The 25,079-nt window shown below is 39.6% G+C and overlaps 1 protein-coding gene across 3 annotated transcripts in view; it reads right to left on the bottom strand.

Moving 5' to 3' along the window:
* NCAPD3 (non-SMC condensin II complex subunit D3) overlaps nucleotides 1-25,079 on the bottom strand; it is a 79,684-nt gene that overhangs the window by 31,100 nt on the left and 23,505 nt on the right. For all 3 annotated transcript variants that reach the window (XM_032284931.1, XM_032284930.1, XM_032284929.1), the window contains exons 14-18: nucleotides 10,822-10,895; nucleotides 10,179-10,313; nucleotides 8,842-9,062; nucleotides 766-957; nucleotides 339-436 (exon numbers count right to left, since the gene is read on the bottom strand). In XM_032284931.1, the coding sequence (XP_032140822.1) occupies nucleotides 339-436; nucleotides 766-957; nucleotides 8,842-9,062; nucleotides 10,179-10,313; nucleotides 10,822-10,895 (720 nt within the window). The remainder of the gene's footprint in view (nucleotides 1-338; nucleotides 437-765; nucleotides 958-8,841; nucleotides 9,063-10,178; nucleotides 10,314-10,821; nucleotides 10,896-25,079) is intronic.

Below are 25,079 nucleotides of genomic sequence, written 5' to 3'. Positions count from 1 at the left end.
TGAAGGAAGTCAAAACCCCTGATGTTCAACTGCTTAAAATATAAATATATATATGTGTGTGTGTATATATAAATATATAAATGTATATTTGTATGTATATATATTTATATATACATATGTATATATATATTTATATATACACGTGTATATATATACATATATAAAAATATATTTTTATATATGTACATATGTATTTATATGTGTGTATAATACATAATATGTGTATATATATATAATGTGTATACACACATATATATAACACACACATATATATGTAGATATGTATCTGAAATGAACAGCAATGCATTTTCAAGAAAGCTTCTCCAGCAGACACTCACCAGTCACTTTGTCCCGGATGCTCTTAGGAAGATGCTTTGCAATATGCCCAATCACACAAAGAATATGTCCTAAGGTGTTTGAATTGGGATTCTGCTGACTAGACAAAGGGCAGGAGAAATACCAAGGGAAAAGCAAGTTAAACACTGCTGCCAACGAAGGCCTTTCTTCTGGATTATTAACACTGGAGGAAGTAGGGTAGGTAGCATGGCTTAGGAGTCAAGCTATGGGAACAACAAGGCACTTAATGTGCCTGGACGAAGGAGAAATGGGCTAAACGTGATTCAGTTTTCATGCTTGTTTTTACACCACGTTTTAAAAAGAAGGTCTCTGTATATGAATAGCTGTGAAAAAGCCCAATTCCTTAAGCCATGGGCTTTGTCTCTAAAGCTCTTGTGTCCATCAGTGGTTACATTAGAAGATACAAACCTCCTGATTTTCTCCCAGGACTGTATTATTCTGCTATAGTCCAGGCTGGGTGAGGAGCCAGCAACCTTGGAGAGCAGCATCCAGGCAGGTGCCGAATGTTCCATGCCAGTGTGAGATATTATATTGTTTGTAAAAGTGGGTGAGAACTTTCCTCTCTTGGACCAGATATGAAAGGCCTTATTTAAGTATCGGCTGGAAAGAAAAGATAGAAAAGCAGAATTGCAACTGTAAATATACAAAACTATTCAATCAGTGCCTCACTGAAAACGTATCAACTTCTGCGGCTCCAGGACTCCTGTGGCACATGAAACTTTCACACAGACGTTCCTAATTAGTGGCATGTCTGATACCAAACTAGATACCGTTTAAATTTTTATTATTCTGTAATCAGTTATATTCATTTTTCCCCTCATAAAATATTCTTCAACCAAAGAATAAAATTTCACAATTCATTTGAGACTCTTCTTATCCTCCTCCCCTCCAAAGTTTCTACGCAACTGCATGGGGTCAGTTACAGACACATCCAGAGTTTACAGTTATAGTGACAAAATTAGGAACACTGTCCTTTTGTGTCAATGGAAGGATTGTAAATGACAACCTCACAAATATGGTGATATTAAATCAGCTGAAATATGCAACAAGTTAATACCACTCAGAAATGGATATTGCAAAACTTTTCAAAATAAAAAACAATGCTTCTGATGTACTAAAGTGTTTGTGTTATATCAGTGTTGCTTTATTTTTTTTAGTTTTTGAGCCAGGGTCTCACTCTGTCACCCAGGCTGGATTGTAGTGGTATAGTCACAGCTCTCTGTAGCCTCCACCTGCTGGGTTCAATCAATCCTCCTCTCTCAGCTTCCAGAGTAGCTGAGACTACAGACATGCTCACCACACCTGGCTGATTTTTCTTTTCTTTTCTTTTTTCGTAGAGACAGGGTCTCACTATGTTGCCTAGGCTGGTCTTGAACTCTTGGACTCAAGCAATCCTCCTGCCTTGGCCTTCCAAAGTAGTACAATTATAGGCATGAGTCACCGTGCCCGGCCATCACTGTTGTTTTAAAAGCATCTCTTATTTTCCCTCTTCCCATGGCACTGAATGACTCATGAGACAATGCCATAGTATATATTTAAATGAAGAGAAAAATGCACTTCTTCCCCTGATTAATTTTTCTTAGACCTCTGGGAAAACACATACGCATACATACACACACCCAAACATCAAGACTTCCTCATTCGATTTTTTTTTTTTTTTTTTTTTTGAGATGAAATCTTAATCTGTTACCAGGCTGCAGTGCAGTGGTGCAATCTCAGCTCACTGAAACCTCTGTCTTCCAGGTTCAAGCAATTCCCCTGCGTTAGCCTCCCGAGTACCTGGGACTACAGGTGCATGCCACCATGCCCGGATAAATTTTTGTATTTTTAGTAGAGACAAGGTTTCACCATTGCCAGGTTGGTCTCTATCTCCTGACCTCGTGATCTACCCTCCTCAGCCTCCCAAAGTGCTGAAATTACAAGCATGAGCCACCACGGCCGGCCTAAATTTTTTTTCAAACGGAAATTCTCAAAGCATACAGAACAAGGCAACTATAAATAAACAAACACATCTATATACCATAATAAGCATATGTATATAAATGAAGTTTTGTTAATATATCAGCTATTGATTAAAAATCCATCCACAGATGTCCAGTCTTACTGTCGTTAGCTTACAACGTGACTTATGTCTGATTTATGTCCCAATACCACAAGATATAAGCAATGAACAAATATTTTTAAATTCATTTAAAAATAATTATATGAAGTATTAAATGATGTTTATTATATGTAGTCAACAGAATGGGGAAAAATTCTCTGAACTTACAATATACTAACCTCTATCTTAGTATCAAATCCAAGGGCCATCTTCAGGCCCATCTCCATGGCCTCCACCAGGGGTTACTGACTACTTTTATCCTGAGACTCTGGTCCACCAGTTGGGTCTCTTTTAACTAATTCCTGTCTTCCAATAACTAATTGCTGATTTGAAAAGCTCTATTCTCAGCCCTCTTATCTCCAACCTAACTCTGGGTGACCTCATGCATTACCAAGAGCTCCCAACTGAGATGTGATAAAGCATTCCAAGTCAAAGCTGGGCTTCCATCTCCAGCACTCCCTGTCACCAACCCGCCTGTCACCAACCCGCCTGTCACCAACCCGCCTGACATGTGTTCTCCACATCTTAAGAAGGTGGCAGTCAACAGGCCAAGGAGAGAGGCCTCAGGAGAAATCAACTCTCCCGGCACCTTGATCTCAAATTTCTACCCTCCACAACTGTGAGAAAATAAATTTCTGTTGTTTAAGCCACCTAGTCTGTGGTATTTTGTTATGGTGGCCCCAGCAAATTAATAGGATTATCAATTAAAACTTTAGACTAAAAAAATACCTATATAGAACCATGCCCTTTAAAAAAATACTAATCCATTCTGAACAATCTGTTTTTGAATGTATACTGAACAAGATGTTTGTATTTCTACCATCCATTTCACCATTATTTGTACCTTTTTCTTATCATATCTCGGCAGAAGTTTAGCTTTTCCATTAGGCTTTTGAAGACTCAGTTTTTCTTTCTCAGTTTTTAAATGTCTAGTCTTAATTTTAGCATTTCTTTTCCTCAAGTTTCTTCAATGACTTTTTCTAACTTAAACTGATCCTTTAGGTTAGCTGTTTTCAGTCCTTTTCATTTTCTAATACGCATTTCCTTCTAAGTACTCCATTAAATGCACTCTACAAGTTTTGGCATGTATTCAACTCCAAAATCTTCCAATTCACTAGTCTTTGACCTTGCAGTTATTTAGCAGTATCTTTTTTTAACTCTTCAAATGCTGTTTTTGAGGTTTTCCTCTACTAGGTATCATATAATGCTCAGAGAACATTATCCTATTAATACAGACTTGCTGATATTTGACTGGCGCTATGAAGTAGTACATAATCGATTTTTATAAATGGTTCACTTAAGCTTAGAAATGTGTGCTTCTGATGGGCATGGGGTTTTATATATATCATTTGGGGACTTACACCTCTTCCTGGTATAATTCCTTTATCCTTATAAGTAACTTTCTTTACAACTGATGACACTTTCCTTTAAATTCTATTTGCCTCTAAATTAATACAGCCTTCTTTCTGCATTATTTTCCTAGTAATCTTTTTCTTACTTTCAGTATTTCTGATCATTTTATTTTAGATGTGGCTCTTATAAACAACATGCAGTTGGATTTTGATTTTTATATCCAAAGGTTTTGTCCGTTAACTGTTAAATGTAAGTCACTGACATTTATTGAGATTACTCATCTGTTTGGATTAATTTGCCTCTTTATGATTTTGATTTACCATGCTTTTTATTTCCTTCCCATTTTTTAACCTCACTTCTGTTCTGCCTTTTCTCGCACTGAGCTTTCTTCAGTGTTACTTCTGCTCTGCTGGCTCTGAAGTTACATACCACTATTCCTGGCTGCCTGCAGCTGACTTGAGTCTAATGCCAATCAGCATCTCTAGTCTCCTCCTATCCAATGCCAGAAATGCAAGTAAATGCACCCTCTAGCTCATCCTACATACTTTTTATATTTCAGCTCCACCTTGCTTTCCGTCATCCAGATTGTCATTGTTGTGACTGATTTTTAATGGCTATGTTTAATTTAGATTTATCTATGTGTTTATCAATTTCTTAGCAACCTTTCCTTTTTATATTCCATTCTTCCCTTCTGAATTCAGTTTCCAACCTTCTGAAGTATTTCCTTTAATTTTTTGAGATGAGGTCTTGCTCTGTCACCCAGGCTGGAGTACAGAGGTGTGATCACGGCTCACTGTAGCCTCCACCTTCTGGGGTCAAGCGATCCTCCTTGAAAAATACCACAATTGGCTTTTTTTTCTTTTTTTTGTAGAGACAAGGTCTCACCACATTGCCAGGAATGATCTCAAACTCCTGGCCTTAAGCAGCCTGTCAGAGTGCTGGTATTAGAGCCTTGGCCTGTGGTACATCCTTCACAGACGGCCCTTTAGCGGAGAGGTAGTGGCAATAAAAACCCTCAGTTTTCTTAGTCTCAATATGGCTTTATTTTACCCTATCTGTTGAATAATCTGGTTGGGTCTAAGATTTTAACTTGATTGGGAATTACGTAAACAAGTTTTGTTTGAAATGTTTTTGACACATTTGTTGACTACTCGTTTCGCTTGAAATCCTCACTCCCTGCTTCCATTTGAATCATTTTCTCATAGTTGTTTCTCTACCTCTTTATAGGTCTTAAGTCTTGTTGACATGGCTATCTTCCTCTGCTAAAGCCTTCAATGCACACTTGCATTTTTTCTTATTCATTTTATAATCTCCTTAAGCAGTTTCATAACAACCTGACTCCAGGTGTCAAAGTGAGCCCATGTTTCTTTGTTTTAGTGTCTCCTTAAAGCCCTGTGAAATAAACAAATACCAAAAATAAGACAAAATTTTAAGCAACACTAGAAAATAAGAAGAGTTTCCATGAAATCAACCAGAAGTCAGCAGTAATTTCAGAAAATGTACAAGACATGAGTTCTGGGCCACTTGTCTTCAAGTGGCCAATTTGGGCAGACACGATGATAAACAGAGATTGAGATATATTCATGGGGCAAAAAGGAGAAACAGTGACACTCAGGGCCTGCTGGAAGAGCATGCCTGGTAAATACCCCACAGTGGCCTTGGGGGTTATGCTCTAAGGGCATGAGTATCTACACAATCAATGTTGCCCTTGTCCATATTTTCCCTGTCCTCGGCTGGATTACAGTGATCTGATGTAGAACTGCCCTTAACCTAACTACCTGCCAGATACAGATATAAACACTCTCTAGAAGACATTACCCAGAACGTGAAACCATCTCCCCAATTTTTGGCATGCAACGGCATATGAAGAGAAAAGACAACATTATAATAATAAAGAGAAATAAAATAAATAAAGAGAAAGTGACTCACTGGTTCTGAGGACTTACCAGATATACAGACTTGAAACTAGGCTTAATAGGTTCAAGAAAACAAATGACAAAAAAATATAATAATTTCAGCAAAGGTCTAGAAACTAATGAAGAAAATAAAAAGTTTAGAAATGAAAAATACAACAATAATAACTCAATGAATGGATTCCACAGTGGGTTACATACAAATAACAAAGGCCAAACATAAATAAGGTAACACTGAAGAACTGCACAGGGGCAAGAGTAGAGGAACATGAGACTTGCTTCCCAACATAATTAATCAGGGTGTTACTGACACAGGGAGAGCACATATGCTAGTGGAGTAAAAGACCAGACAATTCTGAAACAGAATCACAAACTCCTGATTTTTCCTAAAGATGGTACTGCAAAGCAGTGAATAAAGCATATCTTTTCAATTAATATTTCTACATTAACTGGATATCTATTTAGAAAAACATCAAACTTGATCCTTCCCTAATAGGGTACACAAAAATCAACGGTGGTAAGTGGAAGATCTAACAGTGAAAAGAAAAACACCAGGCAAGTTTCTAGATTACATAGGAGGATGCCTATACAACCCTGTGGTAGGAAAAGATTTCTTTTTCTTTTTTTTTTTGGCTAACCATCCTATAATGCACAGGAAAAGATTTCTTAAAAGATACATTAATCATTAAGAAAACCACGGTCAAAGTGAATTTACCAAAAGACAACATTATCATTAGGAGAGTAAAAAGGCAAACCAGGGTAAGAAGTAGCATTGGCACTCCGCAGAGCAATGGCCTGCACACATGATATGGAACCAACACTTGCAGATCAACAAGACAGTGACAACCCTATTAAAATCAGGACAAGGGATCCAAACAGGTAATTTACAATGTGAGTATTCAAATGCTAATCTACGTATTAAAAAGCCTCAGTCTCATTAGTCAACGTGGTACTGCAAATTAAAGTCACAATGAAATAGCACTATTGATTCACCAAAACAGTTAGAAAGAAAAAGGTAATATAAAATTCTAGCTAAGATATGGAACAACTGGAACTCTCATATAATGCTGTTGTAAATGTAAACTGCTACAACTGCAGTGGAATACCATCTAGCAATACCTAAAGGTGAATTAAAACATTTGTGCGTGCACATGTGAACCAAAAGAGATGTATGGAAATATTCATTGCAGCGTTAGACATAATAGTCAAAAATTGGATACAACTCATTATCTATCATTGGTAGAATCAATAAATAGTGGTTTAGTAATAAATACATATCTACGTTTGTGTGTGTACAGCAATGAAAATCAATGAGCTACAGCTACCCACACAGTAACACGATGGATCTTAATTACACTGAATGAAAGGAGCCATACACACAAGAGCATATATACCAAACAATTTATTTATAAAAAGTTCAAGAAAAGAGGGCATGGTTGTGCTTCTTGGGCCTGGCAGTGCTCTAATTCTTGACCTGCATGGTAGTTACACAGGTATACTTTCTTTGTGATACTTAATGACCTTATGGTCTGCGTACTTTTCTAGACATGCTATACTTCAATACAAAAGTTTTTATAAAAGGAAAGTAAATTTTAAAACCTCCCACCAGCTTCTCAGGAGCTGTGGAAGGCCTCTCCTGCTTTTTTGCAAAGAATGACTACTACCGTTCATTACATTACCATGTATTAATATATTGAGGGTGTATAAGGAGGTATTTCTAAGAAAAGTGAAAAAGCAGTGGACTCTATTATTGGCTAAATCTCTCCCTTCTAGAAATCTCAGCAAAGCATAGAGTGGGGACAGGTTGGGTATCATCTATCTGAAATGCCTAGACCAGAGGTATTCTGGATTTTGGATTTTGGAATATTTGCATATACTTAATGAGGTATCATGTGGATGGGACCAAAGTCTCATGTATACCTTAGATGCACAGCCTGAAGGTAATTTTATTTTTCACTTGAGGAGGCTGAATAGACTGTATATTGTAAACTGAATTTTTTTTTTTTTTGATACAGATTCTAACTCTGTGGCCAGGCTAGAGTATAGTGGTGCGATCTTGGCTCACTGTAACCACCGCCTCCTGAGTTCAAGCGATTCTCCTGCCTCCGCCTCCCAAGTAGCTAAGACTACAGGCGAGCACCACCACATCCATGTAATTTTTGTATTTTTAGTAGAGACAGAGTTTCACCATGTTGGCCAGGATGTCTTGACTTCCTGACCTCGTGATCCGCCCCACCTCGGTCTCCCAAAGTGCTGGGATTACAGGCGTGAGCCACCGTACCTGGCCGTTGAGCCTGCATTTTGACTGCAACACATCTCGTGACGTCAGGTGTGAGATTTTCCACTTGTGGCATCATGCTGACATTTAAAAAGCTTCAGATTCCAGAGTATGTTTGGATTTTGGATTACAGATGCTCAACCTACACTGAGAAAACCTTTATCGAAGGAATACATTTTTCAGGCATAAAGTTGTACTACCAAAAGAGGCATGAGAGATCCTGGAGTACAACAGCCATTGTACAAATCCTGCTCTTACCAGTCAGAAAGCTAAATAAGGCTCACAATGAGGAAGTGATTTTTGCCAAGGCCATAGAATGGTATTTTTTGATACCTTTCTTTCTATTTCAGGATGATTCCTCCATCACAGGTCCTAACTCCTAAATACAATATTCACTGCACAGTGTATGTTCAATAAATGTTTATCAAAGGGGAAAAAGCCTGCAGTGTTAGTAGTCAACTAATCCAATACAGTGTTAGAAATAGTTTAACTTGCCAGAGCTACGAAGTCATCCTTCATGATAAGCAGTACTGGGGAAAAGTAATATTAATATGTATTTCCATCAGTGCTGTCTATGACATATTAAGATACCAATCTGAAACTGGAAAGCAGTCAGACAGAAGCAAAGGTAGTGACCAGAAAGGTGTCACAAACATACAGTCGATGCAAATATCTAACAGATTTTCAAGTAAGCCAAGGAAAAAGAAACCAATATTGCATCTTTACATATACTAAATAATCCAGAGACCTGATTTTTCAAGGACCAGTAGGAGAAATTTATTAATACAAAGTCTCATAGCCTTATTCTATAGGGAACACAGGTCATGCAGTTAACCTACCTCAGTTCCTGGCTTTCTGTGGTGAGGAGGGTAAGAAGTGCCCAGACGAGCACCTGGCTGTCGTCCCCATTGTGAAACTGACGGTGATGCTGGATGTTCTGCAGCAGCAGCTGGTCCAGGCACTCCAGGGCCTTCTCTTGCACAGTGCTCTCGCAGTCCATCACCACCGGCACCACCCCCTGCAGCCAGGCTTTCTGGATCTGCACACATCTAGGATGAGCCTTAGGAGTGAAAGATTATGACATGAGAAGGTCTAAAAACAAGTCAGAAAAGTTATGATCAACATTTTGAGATGTTAAAAATAATCACACGCTCAACTGCAAATAGACCACAGAGTCAACAAAAAAAAAAAAATCAACATTCAAAAAAATATCCAAAAGCAAAGCCAGCTTAATGTAAATCAGAGCAAATCAAAATTTTAAACTCATACATTCAAGTCACTATTTGACTGGTGGCAGTAAATCATTACTTTTTGGGTCATTAAAAATCAAGATCTAATAATAAATATTTATCCCAAAGAGCAATTAGAACAGATGCTGACAGAACGTCAAAATATGCATTGCTTAATGCCTTCTATCATGAAATAAAGAAACATGCTTTTAAAATTCTTCAACTAAAATGCTAACGAGTTGACAGAAGTAAATGATATAGCACCTGTGAATCTGCTCTTTTGGTAAGCAATATGATCTATCTATGGCCTAATTGACTAAATTTAATCTAGGTCTCTAGCTTAACCAAATCAATTTTAAATTTTATTTTTCTGTGTGAGATTTAAAGTGAAGAAAAGGGCTGGGCGTGATGGCTCATGCCCGTAATCCCAACTCTTTGAGAGGTGGACAGATCACCTGAGGTCAGGAGTTCAAGACCAGCCTGGTAAATATAATGAAACCCCGTCTCTACTAAAAATACGAAAATTAGCAAGGCATGGCAGTGCACGCCTGTAATCTCAGCTACTCGGGAGGCTGAGGCATGAGAGTTGCTTGATCCTGAGAGGTGGAAGTTGCAGTGAGCCGAGATTGTGCCACTGCACTCCAGCCTGAGCAACAGAAAAGACTCTGTCTCAAAAAAATAAATAAATAAATAAAATAATAAAAAATAAAGTGAAGAAAGGGCTAACAATTGGCATTCTCTAGCATTCATTCCTAATTAAATTTAATAGGAAGCACAGTCTATCATACATAATTGAGAGATACCTCCTCCCTTATGCTGTAGAGTTCAACAGTGGACTTGGCAAAGTTTTAAAGGTCAACTTAACATTTAGCAGCAGGTAATTATTGCGTGGAATTACTTTTAATGTAAAATACCATGCATTACATCTAGAATGACCTGCCTCTCACCATAAGGAGTTCCGTAAGAGACTGGAGGGCCTGCTTCCGGACAGACACTGCAGGGTCCCGACACCGGTCCGACAGAATCGACAGGTCTTCCTTCATGCCCGAGACATCACAGTGTTTCAAAATACTCACTAACACCTAGAAAGCATATATGCAACACAAAGTGATGACTGCATAGCATCAATGCAGAAACAGAAACTGTTAACAAAGGAACATTTCCTTTAAGTTTGTGGTTCTTAACATTTTGGGGTTATGGATTCGACCTTCCTCCTCATAACATCCCATTTTTCAGAATGCAATTTGCTAAGGCCTCTCTCAGAGAAAAACAAATTTGATATAAACAAATATTTACAAACAATTTTATGAACCTATTAAAATCCACCTATGGTCCCTAGGTTAAGAATCCCTATTTCAAACAAAATAAAGTATATAAATTTGTGGTTCTTAAAAAATCAGAAACTCTGTAGGAAAGCTTAAAAATAATTTTCCAATTCATCTGTGATTCACATATAACAGGATCAAGGTCAACTAACCGTTCAGTGAAAAGCAAATTAAGTAACGAATATGGCCTAGGAGTTTAAAAAATATTCCTTTGCATTTCCAAGTTTTTAGTGCTTAAAAAGAAATGTGCAGAGAAAACTCGCACCTGCACCGCAGACTTCCTAACGTTGGTCTTCTCATCCCTGATCCTCCTTCTCAGCATTGCCATGACACATCTTTCTGTAGAGGGAATACCAAAGAGTCATCACAGCCAGAGAATGGTCCCACAGCAGCTAACAGTTCACCAAACAATACCGAAAAAATACACTCATCTTAAAGACTCACTCATTAGCTTGTTTCAAATCCTAAGAAATCAGAGTGTGGAAAAAGAAGAAAACGTGAATAATTAGGTATTCACTATAACACATATGAACTTTGGAATATTAGAAATCTGGTGTTATGAGAAAACATGGACACAGGGAGGGGAATATCACACACTGGGGTCTGTTGTGGGGTGAGGGGCTAGGGGAAGGATAGTGGGGGCTGGGGAGAAAAAAAAACTTGAATTTTTACCTGCAATAACGGAAGGTCAATAAATGATATATGAAAAAAAATCTGGTTTTAAGTCTTGGCCCCTACCTCTAAAATTCTGAATGATTTATCTTACATTTTGTTCAGCTACAAACAAGAGTATCTAACCTATAGGATTATTTTAAAGATTTGATGAGATAATATATAACAGCAGGTTTAAAACTTTCTACTTGAAGACATTTCTTTTTAAGAGATGGGGTCTCATTCTGCCACCCAGGGTGGTGTGCAGTGCACAATCATAGCTCACTGCAATCTCAAACTCCTGGGCTCAAGTAACCCTCTTTCCTCAGCCTCTGAAGTGGCTAGGACTACAGGCATGAGCCACCATGTCAGACTAATGTTTTATTTTTATTTTTTTGCAGAGATAGGATCTTGCTATGTTGCTCTGGCTGGTCTCAAACTCTTAGCCCTCAAGTGATCCTCTCACTTCAGCCTGCCAAAGCACTGAAATTATAGGAGTGAGCATGACGCCCAGCCTTGAAGCTTCTTTCTATTCTTAAAAATTATTGAGTACTGGGGGGGATCCAAGATGGCCGTTTAGGAACAGCTCAGGATTGCAGCTCCCAGTGAAAGCGCAGAGGGTGAGTGGACGCCGCGTTTTTATTGCCCACAGACTAGGAAATTCCCAGGCGGAGGAGCTCCACGGTCGCCAGTGCGGTTGTTTCGGTCAGTGCGGCTGTGCCGGCCAGCGCCGCTGCTTTGCCCCGCGCGGCTGCTTTGTTGGCGCCCCGGAGCCGCAGTTCTCCGTACAAAATACACCTGTCTGGCGGCCCTTTTGGCTGGCGATTGGAGCCATGGGAAGTCACCCATTAGTCTGTTTAAAAAGGGGACTGAGCAGAGAACCAGGACAATAGATTCCAGGGCAAAAAAAAAAAAAAAAAAGCGCCATGAACCTCAGTGCTGCTGTTTAAGCCAGCGCAGTGAGTGGCCGCAGGGGAAAACAAACAGACCCCGGCACCTCTTCAACAGGCGACTGGAACACCAACTTAAAGAAGGCTCTGAGGCAGGGAGCCAGGCGATCAGGCTCAGCTGGTCCCACCCCCACAAAAGAACAGCAACCAGAAACTCTGGATTGAGAGTTTCACAGCAAGCGCAGCTGAACCCGGACGGTCCAGCTCTGTGGGGGAAGGGCGTCCGCCATTACCGAGGCAGCCCGCCAGGACGGAGGTAGTCAGCCAATGCTGAGGCAGCCCGCCGTTGCCAAGGCAACCCGCCATTGCTGAGGCAGCCCGCCGTTGCCAAGGCAACCCACCACAGCAGAGAGACTCCGCCTCAACATAGGCGGGCCACCATCGCCAAAGCAGTTCTAACTACACCCATATAAACAGGACTGCAGGGAAGTTCACTCGGCAGCGGGGCGGAGCCCACAGCAGCTCAGCAAAGCCTCTACAGGCCGACAGTGACTAGGCTGCCTCCTTGCTGGGCTGGGCAGGTCTGAAGGAAAAAAAAAAAAAAGAAGGCGGCAGGATAACAGAAACTCATAAATAAAGCCCTAAATCCCTGGGACAGAGCACCTGGGAACAAAAAGCAGTTTATGAGTTCTGCTGCAGCAGACCTAAATGTACCTGCCCAGCAGCTCTGAATGAACAACAGAGTTCACAGCTCACCATTTGAGCACCTATAAAGAAGAGACCGTCTCCTCAAGCAGCTCCCTGACCCCTATATATCCAAAGAGACACCTCATAAAGGAGAGATCAGATTGACACTAGGCGAGTATCCTTCTGGGACAAAGATAGCAGAAGAAGAAAACTGGTAACAACCCTTGCTGTTCAGCAGCTGCTGCAGGTGAACCCCAGGCAAGCAGGGCCTGGAGTGAACCTCAGCAGACCTACAGCAGAGGGGCCAGACTGTCAGAAGTAAAACCAAGAAACAGAAATAACCTCATCATCAACAAACGAACATCAATCTGAAAGATTTGAGACCCAGTCTGAAAGTCAGCAACTACAAAGTCGACAGGTGGATAAATCCTTAAAGATGGGAAGAAACCAGAACACCTCTCCTCCCACAAGGGATCACAACTCCTCACCAGCAAGGGAACAAGGTTGGAGGGAGAACGAGAGTGATGAAATGACAGAATCAGACTTCAGAAGGTGGGTAGTAAGAAACTTCTGTGAACTTAAAGAACATGTTCTAACCCAATGCAAAGAAACTAAGAACCTTGAAAAAAGATTTGACGAAATGCTAACGAGAATGGACAAAATAGAAAGGAATATAAGTGAATTGATGGAGCTGAAAAACACAACACGAGAACTTCGTGAAGCATGCACAAGTATCAACAGCCGAATGGACCAAGCAGAAGAAAGGATATCAGAGGCCGAACATCAACTCAATGAAATAAAACGGGAAGGCAAGACTGGAGAAAAAAGGGTAAAAAGGAATGAACAAAGTCTCCAAGAAATGTGGGACTATGTGAAAAGACCTAATCTACGTTTGATAGGCGTACCTGAATGCGACGAAGAGAATGAATCCAAGCTGGAAAATACTTTTGAGGATATTATTCAGGAAAACTTCCCCAACCTAGCAAGGCAGGCAAACATTCAAGTCCAGGAAATACAGAGAACACCACAAAGATATTCGTCAAGAAGAGCAACCCCAAGGCACATAATCGTCAGATTCACCAGGGTTTAAATGAAGGAGAAAATACTAAGGGCAGCCAGAGAGAAAGGTCGGGTTACCCATAAAGGGAAGCCCATCAGACTCACAGCAGATCTCTCAGCAGAAATCCTACAAGCCAGAAGAGAGTGGGGGCCAATATTCAACATTCTTAAAGAAAAGAACTTTCAACCCAGAATCTCCTATCCAGCCAAACTAAGCTTCATAAGTGAAGGAAAAATAAAATCCTTTGGGAACATGCAAATACTCAGAGATTTCGTCACCACCAGGCCAGCTCTACAAGAGCTCCTGAAAGAGGCTCTACACATATAAAGGAACAACAAGTGCCAGCTCAACTAAAGGGCAAAACACCCAGCTAGCACCAAAATGGCAGTATCAAATTCACACATAACAATATTAACCCTAAATGTAAATGGACTAAATGCCCCAATCAAAAGACACAGACTGGCAAATTGGATAAAAAGCCAAAACCCATCGGTGTGCTGTATGCAGGAAACCCATCTCACATGCAAGGATACACAAAGGCTCAAAATAAAGGGATGGAGGAAGATTTACCAAGCAAATGGAGAGCAAAAAAAAGCAGGAGTTGCAATTCTCATCTCTGATAAATTAGACTTTAAAGCAACAAAGATCATAAGAGACAAAGAGGGACATTACATAATGGTAAAAGGATCAATGCAACAAGAAGAGCTAACGATCCTAAATATATACGCACCCAATACAGGAGCACCCAGATACATAAGGCAAGTTCTTAATGACTTACAAAGAGACTTAGACTCCCACACAATAATAGTGGGAGACTTTAACACCCCATTGTCAACATTAGACAGATCAACCAGACAGAAAATTAACAAGGATATCCACGACTTGAACTTAGACCTAGGCCAAGCAAACCTAATAGACATTTACAGAACTCTCCACCCCAAATCCACAGAATATACATTCTTCTCAGCACCACATCACACCTACTCTAAAATTGACCACATAATTGGGAGTAAATCACTCCTCAGCAAATGCAAAAGAATGGAAATCGTAACAGTCTCTCAGACCACAGTGCAATCAAGTTAGAACTCAGAATTCAAAAAGTAACCCAGAACCGCACAGCTTCATGGAAACTGAACAACTTGCTCTTGAATGTTGACTGGATAAACAATGAAATGAAGACAGAAATAAAGATGTTCTTCGAAACCAACGAGAATGAAGACACAACATTCCAGAATCTCTGGGACACATTTAAAGCAGTCTCTAGAGGAAAATATATAGCAATAAGTGCCCACATGAGACGCAAGGAGAGATCAAAAATTGACACCCTCTTGTCAAAAATGAAAGAGCTAGAGGAGCAAGATCAAAAAAACTCAAAGACTAGCAGAAGACAAGAAATAGCTAAGATCAGAGCAGAACTGAAGGAGACAGAGACACAAAAAACCCTTCAAAAAATCAATAAATCCAGGAGCTGGTTTTTTGAAAAGATCAACAAAATAGACAGACCACTAGCCAGATTAATAAAAAAGAAAAGACAGAATAACCAAATTGATGCAATAAAAAACGATCAAGGGGATATCACCACAGATTCCACAGAAATTCAAACCATCATCAGAGATTATTACAAACAACTCTATGCACACAAACTAATAAACCTGGAAGAAACGGATAAATTCCTGGACACTTGCCTCCTGCCAAGCCTAAACCAGGAAGAAGCCGAAACCCTGAACAGACCCATAACAAGGTCTGAAGTTGAGGCAGCAATTAAGAGCTTACCACCCAAAAAAAGTCCAGGTCCAGATGGGTTCACAGCTGAATTCTACCAGACATACAAAGAGGAGCTGGTACCATTCCTTCTGAAACTATTCCAGACAATACAAAAAGAGGGAATTCTTCCCAAATCATTTTATGACACCAGCATCATCCTGATTCCAAAACCCGGCAGAGACTCAACAAGAAAACTTCAAGCCAATATCCATGATGAACATAGATGCAAAAATCTTCAATAAAATACTGGCAAGCCAATTGCAACAGCACATCAAAAAGCTTATCCACCATGATCAAGTAGGCTTCATCCTGGGGATGCAAGGCTGGTTCAACATATGCAAATCTATAAATGTAATTCACCACATAAACAGAACCAAAGACAAAAACCACATGATTATCTCAATTGATGCAGAGAAGGCCTTTGACAAAATTCAACAGCCCTTTATGCTAAAAACCCTCAATAAGCTAGGTATTGATGGAACGTATCTCAAAATAATAAAAGCTATTTATGACAAACCAACAGCCAATATCATACTGAATGGGCAAAAACTGGAAGCATTCCCCTTGAAATGTGGCACCAGGCAAGGATGCCTTCTCTCACCACTGCTATTGCATATAGTATTAGAAGTTCTAGCCAGAGCAATCAGGCAAGAAAAAGAAATAAAGGGCACTCAAATAGGAAAGGAGGAAGTCAAACTGTCTCTATTTGCAGACGACATGATTGTATATCTACAAGACCCCATCGTCTCAGCCCCAAACCTCCTGAAACTGATAAGCAACTTCAGCAAAGTCTCAGGATACAAAATCAATGTGCAAAAATCACATGCATTCCTATACACCAATAACAGACTTAAAGAGAACCAAATCAAGAACAAACTTCCATTCACAATTGCCACAAAGAGAATAAAATACCTAGGAATACAACTAACAAGGAATGTAAAGGACCTCTTCAAGGAGAACTACAAGCCACTGCTCAACGAAATAAGAGAGGACACAAACAGATGGAGAAACATTCCATGTTCATGGTTAGGGAGAATCAATATCGTGAAAATGGCCATACTGCCCAAAGTAATTTACAGATTCAATGCTATCCCCATCAAGCTACCAATGACCTTCTTCGCAGAACTGGAAAAAAATACCTTAAACTTCATATGGAACCCAAAGAGAGCCCGCATAGCCAAGTCAATTCTAAGCAAAAAGAACAAAGCGGGGGGCATCACACTACCGGACTTCAAACTATACTACAAGGCTACAGTAATCAAAACAGCATGGTACTGGTACCAAAACAGAGATATAGACCAATGGAACAGAACAGAGGTCTCGGAGGCAACACAACATATCTACAACCATCTGATCTTTGACAAACCAGAGAAAAACAAGCAATGGGGAAAGGATTCCCTGTTCAATAAATGGTGCTGGGAAAGCTGGCTAGCCATGTGCAGAAAGCAGAAACTGGACCCCTTCCACCTTACACTAAAATTAACTCCAGATGGATTAAAGACTTAAACATAAGACCTAACACCATAAAAACCCTAGAAGAAAATCTAGGCAAAACCATTCAGGACATAGGTGTAGGCAAGGACTTCATGACCAAAACACCAAAAGCATTGACAACAAAAGCCAAAATAGACAAATGGGACCTAATCAAACTCCATAGCTTCTGCACAGCAAAAGAAACAATCATTAGAGTGAATCGGCAACCAACAGAATGGGAAAAAATTTTTGCAGTTTACCCATCTGACGAAGGGCTGATATCCAGAATTTACAAAGAACTAAAACAGATTCACAAGAAAAAAACTAACAAGCCCATTCAAAAGTGGGCAAAGGATATGAATAGACACTTTACAAAAGAAGATATACATGAGGGCAACAAACATATAAAAAAATGCTCATCATCACTGGTCATCAGAGAAATGCAAATCAAAACTACATTGAGATACCATCTCACGCCAGTTAGAATGGCGATCATTAAAAAATCTGGAGACAACAGATGCTGGAGAGGATGTGGAGAAATAGGAACACTTTTACACTGTTGGTGGGAGTGTAAATTAGTTCAACCATTGTGGAAGACAGTGTGGCGATTCCTCAAGGACATAGAAATAGAAATTCCATTTGACCCAGCAATCCCATTACTGGGTGTATATCCAAAGGATTACAAATCGTTCTACTATAAGGACACGTGCACACGAATGTTCATTGCAGCACTGTTTACAATAGCAAAGACCTGGAACCAACCCAAATGCCCATCGACGATAGACTGGATAGGGAAAATGTGGCACATATACACCATGGAATATTATGCAGCCATCAAAAACGATGAGTTTGGGTCCTTTGTAGGGACATGGATGAACCTGGAAACCATCATTCTCAGCAAACTGACAGAAGAGCAGAAGATCAAACACTGCATGTTCTCACTCATAGGCGGGTGTTGAACAATGAGAACACATGGACACAGGGAGGGGAGCACTACACACTGGGGTCAGTTGGGGGGAAATAGGGGAGGGACGGTAGGGGGTGGGGAGCTGGGGAGAGATAGCAAGGGGAGAGATGCCAGATGTGGTTGATGGGGAGGAAGGCAGCAAATCACACTGCCACGTGTGTACCTATGCAACAATCTTGCATGTTCTTCACATGTATCCCAAAACCTAAAATGCAATAAAATAAATAAATGGGGGGAAAAAATGTAAAACAAACAAAAAAAAAATTACTGAGTACTCTAGAGATTATATCTTTCATTATCAATTAGAAATTTATACTGAGAATTGAAAAATATTTACTAATTCATTATAAAATAGCAAGACATGTTACTATTAGTACTTTTTCATAAAAATAACTAATTTTCCAAAACAAAAAATATTGAAAAGGCTGGATGTGGTGGAATGTACATATAATCCCAGCTACCGGGAGACTGAGATCAGAGAATCACTTGACCCCAGGAGTTCAAGTCCAGCAAGGGCAACGCGGCAAGACCCCATTAACACACACATACAGACACAGACACACAGACACACAGATACACACACACACACACACACACACACACAGACACACACACACACACACACACACAGACACACAGAGCATTGTTTTTGAGTATTGCAAACTTTTAAATGTCTGCCTTAACATAAGCCAGCTGGATTCTCATCTCTGTTTCTACCTGCAATCTGTTGCAATTTCGTAAGTCTTGGGACCACTGGGAAGTTCCAACATACATTCGTGAGAAAATCAGAGTATGGAAGGCAAATGAACACAGCATTCATTTTTACTTCAAGGACCCCTGAGGGTTCCCAAAACACACTTTGGGAACTGTTTATATATAAGAAGGCACCATAATAAAAATAAAAGATGGAAAACATTAGAGAAAAATCAATGAAACTAGAAGTAGGTCCCTTGAAAAGATCAACAAAACTAATAAACCTTTAGCTAGACTGACGAAGAAAATAAAAAATTTCAAATTGCTAAAATCAAGAAAAAAGGGACATTACTATCATTAGCCTTACATAAATAAAAAGGAATACTATTTATAAATACATAAATAAAGGAATACTATGAACAATTTTAGGCCACCAAAATAAGTAGCCTAGGTAAAATAAACAAATTTCTAGAAAGACACAAACTACAGAAACTCAAACAGAAATAGAAAATCTCAATATACCTGTAACAAGTAAAGAAGCTAAATTTGTGGCCAGGCGCAGTGGCTCACGCCTGTAGTCCCAGCACTTTGGGAAGCCAAGGTAGGTGGATCACCTGTAGTCAGGAGTTCGAGACCAGCCTGACCAACATGGTGAAACACGGTCTCTACTAAAAATACAAAAAAATTGGCCAGGGGTGGTGGCACATCCCTGTAATCCCAGCTACTCGGGAGGTTGAGGCTGGAGAACTGCTTGAACTGGGAGGCGGAAGTTGCAGTGAGCCAAGACTGTGCCATTGGACTCCAGCCTGGGCAACAAGAATAAAACTCCATCTCAATTAAAAAAAAAACAAAACTAGGAAATCAAAAACATGCTACCCACCCCCCACCACATACACACCACAAACACCCACCCACCCCCCCTAGGACAAGACACTTTTAATAGAGAAGTCTAACAAATGTTAAAGCAAAAATGAACACCAATCCTTCATCAACTCTTTAAAAAGATAGAAAAGAATATACTTCTCAGCTCACATGAGGTCAGTATTACCGATAGCAAAACCAAAGACAAGAAAACAACTGATATACTTTGGGTATTTGTCCCTGCCCACATCTCAGGTTGAATTGTAAACCCCAGTGCTGAAGGTGGGGCCTGGTAGGAGGTGTCTGGATCACTGGGGCCATCCCCAACAGCTTGCTGCTATCTTCATGACAGCAATACTAAGTGAGTTCTTTTGAGATCTGGGCATTTAGAAGTGTGTGACACCTTCCCCGACTCTCTCTTTCTCCTGCTCCCACCATGTGAAATGCTTGCTTCCTTTTGGCCTTCTACCATGGTTGTAAGCTTCCTGAGGCCTCCCCAGAAACAGATGCCAGTGCTGTACTTCCTGTATAGCCTGCAGAACTATGAGCCAATTAAACTTCTTTTTTGATAAATTACTCCGTTTCCATCTTTTTTTTTTTTTGAGACAGTCTTACTCTGTTGCTCAGGATGGAGTGCAATGGCATGATATTGGTTCTCTGCCTTCCAGGTTCAAGTGGTTCTTCTGCCTCAGCCTCCTGAGTAGCTGGGATTACAGGTGCCCGCGACCATGCACAGCTAATTTTCATATTTTTAGTAAAGGTGATGTTTTGCCATGTTGGCCAGGCTGGTCTCAAACTCCCGACCTCAAGTAATCCACTGGCCTTGGCCTCCCAAAGTGCTTGGATTGCAAGCATGAGCCACCATGCCTGGCCACATATTTGTTTATAGCAATGCAAAACAGCCTCATATAACAACAGACCAATATTCCTTATGAATATAGACACCAAAATCCTCAACAAAATACCAGCAAATCAAAGCCAACAAGATACAACCATGCTTGGGATTTTTTCCAGGAATGATATGTTGATTCAACCTGTGAAAAATCAATGTAAATTACACCACAGTAACAGAACAAAGAAAACCACACAATTATCTCAAAATATAGAGAAAGTATTGGCAAAATCCAACACTTTTCCATGATGAAAACTCAGCAAGCTTGAAATAGAAGAAAACTGCCTCATATTAATGAGAAAGTCATCCTATAAAACTCACAGCTGACCAGGCACGGTGGCTCACCCCTGAAATACCAGCACTTTGAGAGGTAGAGGTGGGCGGATCACTAGGTCAAGAGATTGAGGCCATCCTGGCAAACATGGTGAAACCCCATCTCTACTAAAAACACAAAAATTAGCCAGGCATGGTGGCAGACGCCTGTAGTCCCAGCTACTCAGAAGGCTGAGGCAGGAGAATGGCTTGAGCGGAGATTGCGTCACTGCCCTCCAGCCTGGCGACAGAGCAAGACTCTTTCTCAAAAACAAACCAACAAAAAGAAACACACGAAACAAAACTCAAAGCTAACATCATACTCAGTGGTGAACACCAAAAGTTTTCGCCCTAAGAAAAAAGATAAGGAAGTCTACTCTTTGACTTCTTTTCAAGATCATACTGCAGACTGTAAACCAAAAATAAAATTCTAAGGCTCTCCAACCATCTAAATGGACTTCCTCCTCAACCAGGGCACTCTAAAATTTAACCTGAGAGGCAGGTTCAGGCCATGGCAGGGAGTGGGGGTCAGACTTGCCTCATTACACCCTTCAGCACTAACATCAACACAGGCTTTAAGTCTGAGAAGGAACATTTACAATCTATTGTCTCTGAAGCCTACTACCTGAAGGCTTCCTCGGCAGTCTTGAGCTTTAGTCTCCACCATCCTTTATCTTACCGCAGACATTCCTTTCTATTGATCCCAGGTCTTTAGACAGACTCAACCAGTTGTCAACCAGAAAAATTTTAAATCTACCTATAAGCTGCAACCTTCCCCACCTTGTCCTGCCTTTGGGGACCAAACCAATATATCTATTAAGTATACTTGATTGATGTCTGATGCCTCCCTAAACTGTCTTAAAACCAAGCTGCGCTCAAGCACCTTGGGCACATGTTCTCAGGACCTCCTGAGGGCTGTGTCATGGGCCATGGTCACTCACATTTGGCTCGGAATAAATGTCTTCAAATATTTTACATAGACTGACTCTTTGTCAACAAATAGGCAAGAAAAAGAAATGAAAGGATATCCAAACTGGAAAGGAAAAAGTAGCACTACCTTTATTTATAGGTAACTTGCTCTTCTATCAAGAAAATCCTAACTAATCCGTAAAACAATCATTAGAGCTTGCAATGAGTTTAGCAAGGTTGCAGGACTGAAGATCAATATCAAAAATAATTTGTAAAAACTGGCAATAAACAATTCAGAAATAAAATTAAGAGAGCAATTTAATTTACAATAGTATTGAAAAAGTAAAACCAGGACAAAATTTAAAGAGCAAGAATTGTTCACTGTAAACTACAAAACATCACTGAAACAAATCAAAGACTTAAAGAAATAAAAAGACATCAGGTGTTCATGGATTAGAGGAACTAGCAAACTAACACGGCAATAGTCCCCAAACTGATATACAGATCAATCCTTATCAAAATCCAAGATGGGTTTTTTTTTTTCTTGCAGAAATTGACAATTGATCTTAAAATTCACATGGAAATGTAAGGGACCCAGACTAGTCAAACTAATTTTGAAAATGAACATAGGGGCAGGAGGAGAACTCACACTTCCTGATTTAAAACTATCACAGGAAACTATGTTAAACCCCAAATATGACTCTGACATAAAAATTATTTGAGATAATTCAAGCAGATAATTGAAAAGCAGCAGCAAACAGGAAAAGTTCTGTCTATCCTCTCACTTTTCTTTCTATGGGCAGGATATAAATTCTCATTTACTCATGGGTCTCCAGACCTTCAGCAGCCCAGAGCAATACACAAAACTCACTCCATTATTTCCCTCCCACACACAGGTGGTCCCTGTGACTTAGGATTTTCTGATATTACAATAATGTGACAGTGCTGCACATTCAAACCATACTTTGAGTTTTGAATTCTGCTCACTTCCCAGCTAGTGACATGCAGGATGATACACTCTCACCATGCTGGGAAGTGCGAGTGGCTCCCGGTCAGCCACCCCATCAAGAGGGGACAGCCGAGAGTCTCCAGTGTACTATGCTGCCAGCATTTTTTGGATATGGTGTTTTGTGTTATTTAAGTGGAGTTCTAAGCCACTGCCTGCAGTTAGTCTGCATTGAGATTCCTGCATAACACACACTACACACGTTAATAAACTTGTTTGTCTTATTACAGGGATCCATACCAAGGCAGAGCTCATGAGGACTGAGGAAAAAATTATTTTCCGTCTCCTACACTAGAACACAACAGCAATTCAACACAGTGTGGTACATAAAGACAGCCGTACAAATTAATGAAATAAAATTCCATTAATATAGAATATAGAACACACAAATAAGTTCATGAGCTTATACAAATCAGTCAAGTGATTTTTTTTACAAGGATTCCAAGACATTCAAAGGTGAAGGAACAGTCTGAAAGAAACAGTGCTAGGTCAACTGGATAGTCACATGTGAAGGAGTGAAGCTGGATCCCCTTTATCACACCATATGCAAAAACTGAAAATTGCTCAAACACCTAAATGTGAGAGCTAAAACTATAAAACCCCCTTAGAAAAAAACAAAGAAGGAAACCTCTGTGACTTTGGATTACACAATGATTTCTTAGCTATGTGATACCAAAAGCACAAGTAAGAAAAACAAAAGATAAATTGGACTTATTAAATTAAAATGTTTTGTGCCTCATGGAACACCATATGAAAAGACAACCCATAGAATGGGACAAGTATTTAAAAACCGTATGTCTGATAAGGTTTATATATAACTCTTTCAACTCAAAAATAAAAGATAGCCCTATTAAAACATGGGCAAAGGGCTTGAATAGACATTTCTCCAAAGAAGATGTATTTATATGTCCAATAAGCCTATGAAAATGTGCTCAACATCATTACCTATTAGGGAAATGCAAATCAAAACCACAAGCAGATAACACTTCAGGCCCACAAAGATGGCTACAATAAAAAAGATGGACAGGACAAGTGTTGGTAAGATTGTGGAGAAACAGGATTATCCTAAGTTGCTAATAGGACTGTAAAATGGTGTCACCACTTTGAAAAAGTTTGGTGGTTCATCGAAATGTTGAATATGTAGTTACCACATGACCTACCAGTTCTACTCCTAGGTATACACTCAAAGAGAACAAAACCACACATCTACACAAAAACTTGTACAAGAATATTTATTAGCCACAATAGCTAAAAAGTGAAAACAACCCAAATGTTCATCAACTGATGAACAGACAAACAAAATATGGTGTATCCTTATAATGGAATATTACTCAGCACAAAAAGGAATGAAGTATTGATATATGCTATAACATGAATGAACCTTGAAAACACGCTAGCTGAAAGAAGTTAGACACAAAAGACAACATAGTACATGATTTCACTTATGTGGAATGTCCAGAATAGGCAATTTTATAGGGAAAGAAAATTAGTGGTTGCTAGTGGTAGGAGGAAGGGGGCACGGGGAATGACTGCTAATGGGCATGGGGTTTATTTTTCGGCTAATGAAATGTTCTGGAATTAAACTGTACAATCTTGCAACTATACTAAAACCACTAAATTACACACTTTAAATGGTGAATTTTATGGTGTGTGAATTCTATCTTAATTGAAAAAAAGCAAAGAGAGCATTTGGCAAAGTGCATGGCATCTAAGTAACTATACAAATTTTTCAACATACAACAATACATGTCGTTTCAGCTTATGAACAATATGCTGGGAACATGAGCTCTTTGCATCTCCAAACTTTTATAATTTTAAAGCATCATTAAATCAACTCAACTTTAGTTGAGTTGCTTGAAAAAAGTCTGTGCTACAGTAAATCTGTAACCTGTTTAGAGGAAGTCTGGAGCCAACACAAACATTCAGCATTTTTCCAGAGTACATGTTCCTACAAAATTTAGAAAACCTGTTTATTATAAATGCAGTTATTGCTCTGAATTTGAGTAATACATGCTAATATCTAGCCTCCCAAAGCTAATTCCATGCTGACCTTCTAGGCTGAATAATAAAAGCAGTACTCATCCTCAGGGCCCTTTCTGTGCATCTTGGCACCTATCTCAGTGTTCTGCATACGTGTGTGTACAAGTATATATACATTTATGTGCACAAGCACCTGTCTCTCCACTGCTCCTTAAGAGATAGAGCTCTGTCTCACAGACTTGTGCATCTCCAATGCCTGGAACACATTGGGAAGGACCAGACCAATGTTTATTGAATAAATTAATAAAGCTAATTAGGTAATTAATCCTCTACATACATTATTTCTCTCTCTTATCTGTCTGTCTCTCTCTTTAAATC

Source organism: Sapajus apella, unplaced genomic scaffold (genome assembly GCF_009761245.1).
Source record: "Sapajus apella isolate SASKATOON/1434 unplaced genomic scaffold, GSC_monkey_1.0 scaffold16, whole genome shotgun sequence".
Lineage (NCBI taxonomy): Eukaryota > Metazoa > Chordata > Mammalia > Primates > Cebidae > Sapajus > Sapajus apella.
This window is presented reverse-complemented; position numbering and strand designations above follow the sequence as displayed.